Genomic DNA, 14,162 nt, shown 5'->3' with positions numbered 1-14,162 from the left:
ACTTGCACCAGAGGAGTATGGATAATTACAGAGGATTCCTGAATAGTGAGGAAGGATTGAAAACTGCTTCGCCAAAGGCAGAGAATTGAGGAATCTTCGCTCACAAACCCAGCCTTCAAATTGCCCTTCCAAGGTGGTTCCGAGGTGGACGCAGTGGTCTTGGACAAGTAGCACACCCAACTGGCAAGGTTATATTTGAATGGATAGAAGGAAGAATGTGTACAGAAGACTGGGTAAGTAGGGCACATGTGCAACATGCATCTTCTACCAAAGCATCCCCTCCTAAGCACAATGCAAGTACCCACCCAGACTAGGGTTCAGGCAGTAACAGGATTCCACACCATCTTGTATAGATTTTCTTTATTTCAAGCCTTTACACTGGCCACACCACGTTTCTGATTATGGTACATCCAGAGACCCACAAAATGTGCCAGAGCAAGACCACCCAGAGCGAGGAACATCAGGAATCCAACCGCAAGCACCACCACTATAGCCCATCCTGGCACCAAGGACACCACCGAGCTGCGCGAGCCTGAGGGAGGAAGCAGAAACCCATTAGTGTAGACTACAGCTTGTTCGATGAACGTTGGGCTTGTAACCCTAGTTTCACTTAAGCTTACCTAGCCACTCAATAATCTACAGCCCAAAACTAGCAACTCCCACACCCTTAGTTTTTATACAACAGCTTTGGGAATTACCCAAAGCAGCAAATTACCCTTTCAGGGACTGCAAGCTGCAGTGACGTTTCCAATTGTTCCGATTGCCATTGTGATCATTCTGAAAATAGCTAAGAATGCTGCCTTCTCTTTCGGGACAGCAGAGCTCTAGCAGTGGACACAGTTGGTTGTTGGCCTGCCTTCATCGCACATTGGTCAACATAAGCTTCAAACTGTATGGCAAGCCTTTTCCATGCAGAGTCGCACACATGATCGAGCTCACCTGCATCCTCACCAGCCAGGGCTAAGCCTCCATCTTCCTCTAGGATGTCAAAGTAGACCGGCCTCTCCGCTGACACAAGAGCCAGATGCTCTGCGTTGAAATCCTTCACCATTCTCTCTGAAAACAGTAAAGATAATAGGTTAAGTGGCTAGCATCAACCCCAGCATCCAGAACGTCAGGTCAGAGGTCATAGCAGACAGGAACCAAGTCGAGCAACGGCATAGCTACACCCCAAGCTCCCTTAAAAGGCTAAGGCACTCCAGATCTTACTTCTCCTTGAGCAGGACGCAGAGCAGGACTCCAGCGAGGACAGGACACATACAGAGGCGCTGCAGTGGAAGAAGATCTACAAGAGGGGAGGGGGAGATGCAGGTTCTCTATGAGTATCCCATGTGAAAACATCAGGGACTCAAGGTATAAAACTTGAAGCAATTAATTCCTTCGAAGCACATGTTCTTCGCGAACAACCCCTACAAACACTAAAGCGGGCCTTGATTTCTCAGCTTAGGAACAATGGTACAAAGTACAAACACCATTGTAGAGAGCTCACCTGGCCCCGAAGATTCTGCTGCACTGAATCCACAAAGGTGAAGGTGCTGACAGCGAAGTGCTGGTAGTGTGATGGGAACTGAAGAACAGAGGAAGCACCACCAACAGGGACCAACAGCGTCCGGTAATTGTCTCCAGGAAAGGGACACCTAGATTTTAAACAGGTCGGTCAGAAAATCTCCAATAATAGTACACTAGCCCCCCGCCCCCAAACCCCTCTGCTGGGCCGCATGTTTCACCTGTTCACAATGATGGGCCACTGTGGCTGCTGCATTGGGTCACTGGAAGGGGTGGCCCAGCACTGGTTCAGAACAAGCTTCAAGTTGGGGTCAGTTCTCTGCAGGATTCGAACCTCCACAAAGACAGGGTCTCGAAGGATCTTCACCACTGGGTACTGGCTGGCTGTGTAGTAGGAGCCATACAATTGATCTGCAGAAAGAAATACTATTAAACTGCAACCAAAGCCAGTTACGCTTGGGGGGGGGGGTAAAAGAAAGGGCTCGTGCAAAGGCTGCAGAGCATCTGCTTATCCTAGGATTGCAACCATTGGAGGACAAACAACCCAGCAAGGAAGCCCATAATCAATACAAGGGTCACTGAGGCCTAAACAAAAAAACATTGTGAGGGCTTGATTTGAATGGATTTACGTCTGTAGCCAAAGAGTCTTCCACATGATCAAGTAAGAAGCCAATGTAAGCACGTACGTCTGGTTGAAGAAAGTCTGACGACATGCAGAATGAGGCAGCTATGGAGCTCCAGCCTTCAGAAAAGTAACATCCCATGGGTTGCTGCTCTGGAACTATCCAAGCTACTAAACAGTACATTTAAACTGGTATAAACCCTTGTGCTCTCAGCAGACATTCTGCTCCTGGGGCACAACTCAGCTTCGCTTGGGACAAGCAAGTGTGTTCCTGAGGCTTGCTAAGGTGTGGAGTGTAATTGTGATGGCATGAACTCAAACTTGGATAACCGAAAAAGACTAGCCTGATAACCATGTGTGGAAGATGAGCCAGCCAAGAAAGGCGATAGTAGCTCAGGACCACGCTTTGCCTTCATTTGAGCCCAAATCAAACCACTTACCTGTAGCAATCCTCATCTCTAGGAGGAGGGGCCCAGGGCTGCTCACTGGAAGAGGTGGCGGCAGAGTGAAGACTTCCACCTGCAGTGGGATGGAGCCGCTACTGCTGGTGAAGGTGCAGCGCACAGTCAACCTGACAAGAATCATCAAGAATCCATAAGCGGACATTTTAAAACAGATGGGGTGCCAGTAATAATGTGGTGCGGGGGAGAGGGGACAAACAACTGGAGAGGCTTGCATGTAGGAGTGGAACCATATGGACGAAAGCCATTCAAAGCCTGGATAAGAGGATTTGTACAGTGAGATGGTTTCCCCACCCCAACAGCAGTCATTACAGTGTATCCGAGACCAGTGACTTCGAGGGCTCAAATGAGACTGGTTTCTCATAGATTCTCCATGCTAGCCAGGACCTTGACCCTCAATACAACTCCTGAACCCAGTCTTACTGGGATGAACCAGCGGTTCAGTCTATTTTCACTTTTTTGTAGGTCACCAACCAAGAGACTGATTTTAGGCGGCCTTCAAAAAGCGATAAGACGATGTTGCTTTGCCCCTACACCCAACCCTCCCCTTGCCCACTTATGCACAAAATCAGTGGGGGGTGTTCACCCTCCAAAGCCTCCTCCACACCCAAGACTCCCCCAAAACACGTAACCCCCCCCCCCCCCCCGACGCTGCTTCCGGGTGCTGGTCAGCCTGTCAGCAAGGGGAGTGACAATTTTATTTAGAAAGACAGATCTCTGCAGGCACAGAGCGGTCTTAGATGGTACTGGTACGGTGTCCTATCGCCAGCAATCATTATGGAGCAGACTGGGATTAACATTATGAAAAAGGGGCAGTGCCACCCCTGGCCCCACCAGTGAAGCTCTTGGATCAGCACAGGGGGTGCCTGGGGGGCAGGAATTTACTTTTGACATCCACTTGGACGCTGCAATAGAACCCATGTCCGATAGTTTATGCCACACAAGCTACCTGCTTCAAGTTGCATATGGGGACGAGATACCAAGGTGTACCTGAAGGTGCTGTCCCTGCTGATCGAAGCACCGCCCCACGTGACCACAGCATGGGAGGCCTCCAGATGGTTCTCATATATAGTGGCATCATCCATCACCTGTTAAGCAGAGTGCACCAGTCAACCACCACATACAGTTACTCGACAATCTGTGCTTGCCACTTGGATTGGGGGCCGGAAAAAAAAAAATAGATGGACACGCTGCATCAGTAGGTGCCTAAACACTACAAGACCTGAACACAAGTACATTTGGTGGTGCATAAGCATGCAGTGGCATTGGAAATGCACCCCCCCTTCCAAAAAACACAAATCGGAAGGTCACAAGTCGGTTGTATTCTGGTCCTGGACCGAAAACTCACCCGTCGCACACCCCCACAGGACAGGGGGAACTGGTACACCAAGAAGGCCTCGCTCTGAAAGGAGCGCAGTCCCGTGCATGTACTGCTCACAGTGAGGAGTCGCACATCGGCCAGGTTCAGAGAGGGCACCGTGACATCTGCAGATATGGCAATTGTTGCTTGACCATCAGCGGAGCATTGGCCAGTCACTAACAAAATAAGAAAGTCAGTCCTCAGTCCTCTTGCCAACACACACTATACAGCCACCACCCTGCATCCTCCCACTTAAGTTACCTGGCAACTACACCCTGTAGACCAAGACCAACGTGCCAGAGGCCTTCCCTTTACCAACTGTGGTTAAGTTCACAGGAGACCCCAACTCAAGGGCTTTAAAAGGGCCTGGAGAGTTTTGGTTAAAGCTAAAGCAGATTTACAACTATGTTACACTCAGATAATGAGTAGAACTTACTGGACCCCGGCCCATATGTATGCTTTAGGAATGGTGGATGGTGACAGTTGTGGGGTAGTTTGCTTCATATGTTGTGGAATTGTGCAAGTGACATTTCTGGAGAGATGTGGTTAATAGGATTGACCAGGTTTGGGGCATCACCTATCCACAGAATCCGTTAGCAATCATTCTGCAATTACCAAGGAATGGTTGCAAATATGATTGGGTAATATCGTGTTGGATGGCCAAAGTTCTGTTAGTAGCTACTAAACAGATATAAAGGTCTGGAAGACCAGAAAGAAACCAACAGTAGAGGATTGGATGTTAAGATGTGCAAGTTCTATCTAAATGAGAAGACTGTTTATAAGCAATGCAAAGAAGCACGTAATTTCAATGATTTTTATGGGTAAACCATCTTGATCGGAATTATGTAATAGAATGGGTTTGCATCACATCTAATGGATACGTTGCGCAGGGTGCTTGCGTTATGTTCTCTTGTTTTGTGTTATGTTTGGGAATGACAGGCCACCGCTCATGGCTACATTATAAATGTGTTGGGGTTAATATGTGTTTCGAGGTTCTTGTTTATTGTATTCTTTGATTCAGGTTTATGTTGTTACCTGGAGGATAGTAACATTTGCTTTGTACTTGATATATTTATTGTTGAAAATAAGAAATAAAGTTTGAAAAAAAAAGCTGCACAGCGACATGAAGAGACTCACACTCGTGGCAACAACTACAACTCAACAGCTTGCATTTCTTGTCCACCACCGTCCCACCTACACAAGAAGTCTGTACGAATTCCCACATTATATGCAATGGGGAATCCCAGTAAAAAATGTTGGCACAAACGATTCAGGTAAGGGGATAGAGATACACACATTAAAGATCATAAGGGAGGCCATTTCGGAATAACTGACTCCACAACCCCAATTAGTGGCACATCAATGCCTACACCCTTTGGCAAGAGGATCACCACCCACCTTCACATAGGAAACTTCATGGTGAACCCAAACATTCAGCAAAATACATGCTCGGCTGCACACAACACTTTTAGCATACCTTGCACAGCCAAATAAAACCTTGCACTCACTAACCTCCCCCTTCCCAAAAGGTCCCAACAGCCAGAGGTTATGCAGATAGTACAAACAGAACAGGAAGCCACAATCAAAGAAACAGAGAGCCGTCCCAATCCTGTTGGAAAGCAGAGCACTACCAGCGCTTATCGTAGCTCTTACCCATCCAAATTGATAAATGTGTTAAGGCATTGGTGTAAAGGTTGTGAAACCAACAAAGTCCACTGCACGGTACTCAGTCAATTTATTGAAAATTCAGAGTGGTACATTTAACCAAAAACCATAATACCAAGAAAATAAAATTAGTGGCGTAAGAGGTAAAAATGGGTCATGATGGGGTGATATAGGGATAGAAAATTGGGGTGACCCCCGGCCCTCTGCACTAGGTCACCTTAATATGCAGCCAGAGTCCGTACAATAGGTGTCAATCAACCCATGTAGTTCTGAACAAGACCACCCCCCCCCCCCCCCCCCCCCAACACCTTACTCCTGCTCTCTGCAGATGCATTGCCTTTTTGATACCTTACCACCCCACTAACCATTTATCACTGCTCCTCCTAACCCATTTGTTCTCTAGAATCCCAGCAGCGCTGCCAAACATCCCCCCCCCCCCCATTGCCCACCATGCAGTGCCTCCCACCTACTTGCACAATCCCAGCTCTCAGGACCATCTAAGCTAGACCAGCTCTAGCTAAGAATATCCTGCACATTTTCTTTTCAGAATGCCCATGAACCCTACATCAGTCTTACTCAACCCCTTGTGTGCATGCCCACAGTTTTAGGTTTAATCTATATTACCTCCCTCCACTGTTGTAAAGCTCCCAGAAATAACTAGTTTAGCCTTTGACAGAAGTGAATTGTGCATGAAGTAAATGTACCCTTACGAAATAGCTATACAAGTGTCACTCAAGAGCAAACAGCGTTCAGTTACAGTCGAACATCAGAACAAGATCACATTTAGTGTCCAGCACTAAAATAACAGAAACCGGAAAGGAACCACCAACACAAACCTGCTTTTCCAAAGTAGCAGGGCTTGGAGGAGTCTGTGGGGTCATAACAGCACTCCAGTGCTTGGCACACAGCCTGGGTGATGGGGAGGGTCCCGCAGGACAGCCGGTTCACTCTAGCTATGGCGTCACAAGCATCGGGACGGGGGGCATCCATGGCTGGGGACGAAGGGGCAAATATAAGATTATAAAGCAACGCCTCGCTCACTAGGCCAGCCAAATGCACTGCTGCCCCAGCAAGACCGACAGTGGACTCACCAAACAAGACGGGGCACTTGAGCTGCTGCCAAGATGAATTGTGTTCAGTAGAGAATGCTGCAGAGTCCAAGGTCATGACATACGCTTCATCCTGCAGAAGAGAGCAAGGGGTCAAGCAGTTAGGAGCAGCACCCTCTCCAAAAAGGGAGTATACACAAGTTTTAAAACTACAATAGTGCTCCATCCACAGACGACAAACTACACTCGTGGTGGTTTGTTTGAGAACCCCATGCTTTTTGGGCAAGTAGACCAGAACAGGGCCAGGCTAATGCAGGGCCACAACTCCAACCAGCAACTAACAGGTCCTCATTAAATGAGGAGATCCCAAAAGAGTAGCTCTTCTTCCTGTGGCCGTGTGCAAGAAGGCCAACTAGTTATTAGTTTCCCTTGAATTCTGGTAGTTGCAGTTTTTTTCTTCCTCAGTATAGGGACACGTTCCAGAACCCAACAGCAGTAGACTGGATGGCTCTTAAGCAGGGCAAAAAAGAAGAGATAATGTTCACACATTATACAGCCATAGAGGGTATTACTGGACACCCCCCCACCCCCATAACTCACCTGCTCGCTCACATAGCACCCTGAATAGTCTGCGCCAATGACAACAGAGCCATCTGGTCGCCAACTGACCCAAATGCCACAGTCAGTGTCGTTCTGGAGTGTGTGAAACAACCCGGCCTGATCTAGCAATGACAATCAAGAAAAAAAAAATACATTCTCGTCAGGTCAACAGACGCAGACACGGAACTAGGTACATGATGCACACTCTTAGAATCCTGCCACACTACCAGCCAAACAGAGCAGAAGGCAGGGACCACATAACCCTAATCCTCTGCCCTATTTCACAGGGCGCAAGAACCAACATGTTCAGACCTACACCCGGGAAGAGAACAGACTCCCAGAACCCTGCACGGACACCAAATAGCCAACATATACCAACAACAGATAGATAACCTGCGGCCATTTTTTGAACAAAACTTCAAGTCCCAATAGCAAACTGTTGACAAGTTCGGAAAACTTTTCCCCAGCGACCACTCACCTCTCACGGTCACTGTATTTTCACGGATCAGGGGAAACTCAGCATGTAAGCTGCGGGCCCCACACCGTAGCAGGGAGGCGTTGCTAGCAAGGGCCACTTCCTCCAAAGTGCCGAGGCCCCCTAGCACAAAGCCCAGCCTGAGCCACAAAACCACGGCGGCTAACACAGGAGACATCTTTACCGGAAATGCCTGTCAAGGCTCACGCTGAGGTATTTATGCACCGAGGGTGGCGTGAGGTCAACGGGGTCTCAACGCCAGGGTCACCAGGTGAAACCCATCACCTCTTAATTAGACCGGCCTCAAGCCTAGGTGATCCCCACCCCCTGCTGCGCAGGTCTGCCGCACATTCATGCTCTACACTACAGCCACAGATCCGCCCGCATAGCTGACGTGACCTCAACTCAGGTGAAACCAATTTCCCTTTCAATCAGGCATGGCCAAACGTATGCATTTTTAAAAGTCTGATCTTAATTGTCAAGCTCCACCTCGAACCTCCCCTTTGATCGCCTGCCACAGGCCAGTTCCATGTCGGCTGTGTGATGTTATGAAAACCCACGTTTTTTTCTTAATAGATCCCTTTGGTTAAAGGTACTTTTAGGCCTGTAATTTTTCTTTTTCAAAACGGCTACAAGTATCAGATCTCAAGTTGATATCGGCTAACAGGCACTCTGTCCTTGCCCCTCAAAACTGGTATTGGGCAACTTGACTTCTTTTCAGCCTGTCCTAGGGTGCTTCTGCGTCTGCGAATGTCTAAGGGCCAATCTGCCTGATGCCCAGTGCTGATCCTGTAGCAGTGTGCCTGGGAATTGTGGTCCTTGTAGTTTGTGTAGTTTTCTAAATATCATGATTACAGAGCCGAACTTTGCAGGAATGCATATATGCTGTCATACGTGCCCACTCCAGTCAGGAGATGCTAGCTCGCTTCTGATTTTTACTTTGCATTCTGGGTCCAATAGACCTGGATTTCCCGAAAGTAAATGCAAAGGAAACAAAGGGCTGGATTAACATAATAGGGATACAATGGGGCATATTGGCATGTATCAGCCATGTTCCATGTCCACAGCATTCATTTGTTCTGGCACATTAAGTCTATTTAAGTGTGTCCTGGTGCACAGCTACCCTCTGCATTGCATTATTTGCAGGGCTAGTGTCCGGCCGGTTATTTAGTAAAAACTGCAGCTATTACATCCGGCTACTTAAAAGCCATCAGACCACTATTGAGTGAGAAAAACTGCTCCACAATAGCAACAGCTACCGTCATGTCACGCCTGGACTATGGTAATGCCCTCCTGGCAGGAGCTAGTAAGCAAAGCATCCAAAAATTCCAGCTGGTCCAAAATAACGCGATCAGAATGGTCAAAAAGAAAGCAAGAAGCGAACACATCAGTGAAGCTAGACTGGACCTTCATTGGCTGAGAATAGAGGAACGCATACAATTTAAGTCTATGTGCCTAACTCACAAGTGTTTATATGGCAAGGCACCAGCCTATTTGAAGTCCAAACTCACTTTTTACCACCTGCCCAGGGCATTAAGATCAGAAGCAAATGGGCTCATAACGCCCCTGAAACACAAGAAAGAACTCGGCATGGGCAGAGCCTTTCCTAACGGAGCGGCCTCCAACTGGAACAAATTGCTGAAGCACCTTAGATTGGAGTCCAATCTTTTGGTCTTCCGCAAAAAACTCAAAACAGAGCTTTCCAAGTAACCTCCCGTCTAGGCCCCACTGAATCAGTTAACTGGTATTTTTATGTCTTTGTCCTGTCCCCTCATTCTGGCTCCATCTTGAGCTATGTACATGTCTACATGTAAGCGCCCCGATGCCTGCAGGCGGTCGGCGCTATATAAATAAATAAATAAAAAATAAATAATAAATAAATCCTCCTGTTTTGCAAGTGTCCTGCTAATTTTTGGAATGAAATGAATCTCAGGAGGAATCAATTTATATAGCGCTTCTATCTTCATATTAAGTGAAAAAACGTTGCTAATGGGATTTTATGGTTACACATAAAACCAAAAAACACAAGAAATTCACCAGTTATGTTAAGCTAAGAAATTGTTAGCTATATATTCCATCTTTAACATTACCCAAAACTCTGATAAGATAGCATTAATTATTTTACTATCCAAAATGACCAGATTAAAAATGTTATACATCTATGGTGAATGCTGCAGCCATTGCCTCTGTGTATGTTTGATTAGGTTCCTTTATTAACGATAACACTCCAATATAATGTTTTGTTTAGATGAGTACATTCTTTAATACATTCAGTAGTTCATGTTAGGTCTCCCAATCACCCCTGACATCTTGTTACCAACATTATAAACACCACCCCTTGAGGCGACTTTTCAGCAAAATACATTTTATATGTGATGTCATCAGTGATGTCATCAGTAACATTTGTGACATCATTTTTGATGTCCTCCTGGGTGTTAGTCTTAGCAGTGCACGGTGGTGGCGTGAGTTATGGTTGCTTAGCTTACCATAACTGGCACATTTCTGGGTTTTTACGGTTTTACTTGTAACCATAACGTCCCTTTAACAACATTTTGTCACTGAATTTCATTGGTTTTTATCAGCGCAACTTGTGCATAACGTCCCTTAAAAGTTTTTCATTGAATTTCATAGGTTTTTATTAGTGCAACTTAACCATAACGTCCCTTTAACAAAGTTTTTTTTAACTTTCTTTATTTGTCTTGACAACACACCAGAACAAACAAGGCGCAACATGGCACCAGCAATGAGTCAATGAAGTTAACAATATACATTATTAGCCACATATCATGCATCAGTTACGCTACACAGAACATGAGTCAGCAGGCTGGACATCAACAGTTTATATCAGAAAAAGAGCATCACTTATGGGGAGCCCCTAGGGGGAGGCCCTGGCAGCCATATAGTCCCGAAACTTCCATCAGATGTCTGTCGGCCTCGAGTGGCAGTGCTGCATTGCATTCCAAGATTCCTCAATATCGTGAACCCATGTGATTGACCTGAGCCACTCTGCATAGGGAGGGGGCCCTAGGACGGAGCCAGCATAATAATATACAGTGGACCGCCAACAGCATGCCCAGGCCTGCAAGTTTCTTAGAGTCGCGGGGAAGCTTTGGGAGGTCATGAAATAGGCAGTGTAATGGGGTGGGGGCTATGGTATAGTCCAGGATATCTGATAGTGTGGAGCAGACGTCTAACCAGAACTGGGTGAGACGAGGGCAGTGCCATAGCATATGAATGTAGGTAGCCCGATCCATGCCACACCTGGGGCAGCTGGGACGAACAGTGCTCAACATGCGATGTAGTCTTACTGGTGTATGATGGTATATGTGTAGCACCTTGAATTGTATTCATTTAAATTTGGTGTTATAGGATACATTGTGGGTGCGGCCACACATATAGGACCATCTCTTGTCAGTGAGCTCAACTCCCAGATCCTCCTCCCATGCACGTTTCAACCCTGTAAAGGGGGGCCGTCCTATTCTGCAGTAATGAGTACAGCCTCGACACTTTGCCCCTAAAGGAGAGGTAGGAGTAGAGTTCCGCCACTATTGGCTCATCTTGGGGTAAGGCAGGGAAATCAGGGAATTTGGATTTGAGATTCTTACGTAGTGAGGAGTATTGTAGCCATACTGAAGGCCGGCCTCTAAGAGGTGGGGGAAGATCTAGCCACTCAACAAAGTTCTCCCGTTCATAGGCATCACGGAGTGCCAGGAAGCCGGCATCCGCCCAGTGTGATACGACTGATTGCGGGATATGTGGTACATCGGGGAGAAAGTTCCATAACGGCAGGTCACCGTGAAACGGATGGGGCGTGCCAACCATTGCCCAGAGTTTGGACAATGCCAGGGTTGTGGCAGCAACCGGGTCCGCGGAGTCTGGGTCAGAGGGTGCTGGTTTGTGAATCACAGAGCCTATCACATGGTCTGAAACCGCTAGTTTTCCCAGCTGAACATGTGGGGGGGATCAGTAGTATTAAACCAGTATGACGCAAACTCCGATTGGGCTACTATCCAGAATCTGGTGAAATCAGGAGCGTTGAACCCACCCAGTTCTTTGTGGGTGGTCAATGTGGAGAGTTTAAGGCAAACAGCTCCCAAATGCCATAGAAAGGTGTTGGTTATCTGACGCAGCTTTTTGAAAAAAACATCCCCAGGCCACACAGGGAGGTTGGTAAAACGATACAGAAGTTGGGGTAATACCACCATTTTAAGGATTCCAATCCTTCCTGCTAGTGAAATGGGGAGCTTGGACCAGCTGGAAGACTTCACCGCAAGGCTAGTTAAATAAGTCTGTTAATTGTCCCTGCGGAGCTTGGCCACGTGGCGTGAAACCACCACCCCCAGGTAGGTGATGCTGGATGGCGACCAGTTGAAGCCTTATAAGTCTGCGGGAGGTTGTGTGGAATCTGTTAGTGGGAATAAAGTGGACTTGGAACAATTTATTTTAAGGCCAGATATGTCCCCAAAGTGAGCCACATCCGCTAACATGGGGGCGAGATTAGAGTTGGGAGACCGGATATAGAGAAGAGCGTCATCCGCATATAGGGAGATCACATCGGATTGGCCGGTCGTGCGTAGGCCCCTATGCGAGTGGGATTGGCGTACCATGTCCGCAAAGGGTTCCATTGCAATGGCGAATATGAGGGGGGAGAAGGGGCAACTCTGTCGTGTGTCTCTGGATATCTGAAAGGGGGCAGAGCATCTGTCCTCAGTTCGAACCCTGGCCGACGGGACAGTGCAGAGTAACCCGACCCACGCACGGAAATTGGGGCCGAACCCGCACCTCTCAAGGACTCGCCATAGATACCTCCACGAGACTGAGTCAAAGGCCTTCTGCATGTCTAGGGTGGCTGCAACCGCCTGTGTGGTGGGACTGATTCAGCTAATTACATTGAAGAGTCTCCTCAAATTCAGGGATGTAGATCTACCCGGGACAAATCCCGCCTGGTCGGGGTGAATAATGTGCGGCATATGTGGGGCTGGGCGGTTGGCCAGCAGTTTAGCATATATTTTAACATCGCTGTTAATCAGAGACAGCGGTCGATATGAGCCACACTGAGTGGGGGCTTACCCGGCTTAAGGAGCACTGTTATCAGCGCTTCTCGGAGAGATGGAGGAAGAATACCCTTTTCACATGATTCCTCCCACAGGGCCAATAGCTGCGGGATCAGGATCAACTTATATCGTTTATAAAAATCCATGGGGAGCCCGACGGGGCCAGGGGCCTTCCCCGATGCCAGCGATGCAATGGCCTCATCAAGCTCATCAGAAGTAAACGGTCTCTCCAGGAGTAGGCTGGTTTCGGTGGACAGCAATGAGAGGGGGAGGGCCTCCAAGTAGGAATCAATTTCTGGGGCTTGGGGACCATCTGGGGCAGAGTACAAGGAGGTATAGAATAACTGAAACTGGGAGTTGATGTCCTGGGGAGAGGTGGTGAGCGAGCCATCGGGTCTCACTATCGCAGGGATATGGGGGGCACCGAACTCCCGGAGCAACAGCCTGGCTAGCAAGCGACCCGGGCGTTCGCCCTCACCGTATTTCCTCACCGCCTGGGGGGAGTCTAGGAATTTAACCTCATGCTGGGCAAGGTCACGAAACCTGTCCAGCTCGGAACCCAGCGCAGCCAGAGTAGCTGGGGAATGGTCATGAGCATATTGGGATTCAAGGATAGCCAGGGCCGTTTCACTGGCCGCGATGTCTGAGCGGATTCCCTTAAGGATGCCGCAGCACTTGGATATGGCCAACCCCTTCACGTACGCTTTGAACGACTCCCACAGGACAGCATGCGATGCTACCGAACCTGTATTAATCTCAAAAAATTCCTCAATGGAGGATTTGAGTTCCGTTGCGAAGGCCTGGTCGAGAAGCGCGTATGGTCCTAACCCCCACAGCCTAGCTTTTTCGGCATCAGGACCCCAGTTTAGGGATATGAGTACCGGCGAATGGTCCGAGATCGTACTAGGAAGGATAGCCAAGTGGGACACGGATCTGACCAATGTGTCCGTTATTAGCCATCTGTCTATCCTGGAGTGGGAATCGTGGACCGAAGAGTAGAAGGAGAACGTGCGGGAATCAGGGTTCATTTAGGGTGACATCTAGTATGGTATTGAAATCGCCCCCCCCCCCATAATATCAGAAGTAGGGGGTAACTTTCGAGGAGGGCAGCTAGGTGCAGGTAAAATTCAGGGTCGTCGATTTTAGGACCATATATATTCAGGATGGCTATCTCTTGGTGGAGCAATCTGGCAGCAATGAACACGTATCTGTGAAGTTGAGGCTCTTGTGTATCAGAGTGAGGGTGCCACGCCTTTGCGTTGAATAATTAGTATAGTACCTCTGGGGTCCCCATTGCCTAGCAAACCGCTCGCACTGCTCCGATCGAGCATGGGTTTCCTGTAAGCATAGAATCTTCACCCCATGACGTT

General features: G+C 48.0%; 1 protein-coding gene across 1 annotated transcript; it reads right to left on the bottom strand.

Annotated features, from left to right (window-relative positions):
* Positions 1-345: 345 nt before the first annotated feature.
* LOC138582597 (zona pellucida sperm-binding protein 4-like) lies at positions 346-8,170 on the bottom strand. The gene is made up of 12 exons (XM_069654014.1): positions 7,742-8,170; positions 7,264-7,385; positions 6,706-6,796; positions 6,451-6,606; positions 3,938-4,125; positions 3,580-3,677; positions 2,569-2,699; positions 1,728-1,917; positions 1,490-1,637; positions 1,210-1,285; positions 940-1,056; positions 346-532 (listed from the first exon to the last, which is right to left on the bottom strand). Exons 1-12 carry the CDS (start codon positions 7,914-7,916, stop codon positions 366-368), a joined length of 1,659 nt encoding a protein of 552 aa, XP_069510115.1. The 5' UTR covers positions 7,917-8,170; the 3' UTR covers positions 346-365.
* Positions 8,171-14,162: the final 5,992 nt, after the last annotated feature.

The sequence above is a fragment of the Ambystoma mexicanum genome, chromosome 3q, assembly GCF_040938575.1.
Source record: "Ambystoma mexicanum isolate Mex_15411 chromosome 3q, UKY_AmexF1_1, whole genome shotgun sequence".
In the NCBI taxonomy this organism is placed as follows: Eukaryota; Metazoa; Chordata; class Amphibia; order Caudata; family Ambystomatidae; genus Ambystoma; species Ambystoma mexicanum.
This window is presented reverse-complemented; position numbering and strand designations above follow the sequence as displayed.

Excerpts from the sequence above, each read along its gene's own strand:
- LOC138582597 (XM_069654014.1), bottom strand. The coding sequence starts at position 7,916 with ATGTCTCCTGTGTTAGCCGCCGTGGTTTTGTGGCTCAGGCTGGGCTTT. Across the intron at positions 7,386-7,741 it reads AAATACAGTGACCGTGAGAG|ATCAGGCCGGGTTGTTTCAC; the intron begins GTGAGTGGTCGC and ends TGTCATTGCTAG. Across the intron at positions 1,918-2,568 it reads AGAGATGAGGATTGCTACAG|ATCAATTGTATGGCTCCTAC; the intron begins GTAAGTGGTTTG and ends TTCTTTCTGCAG.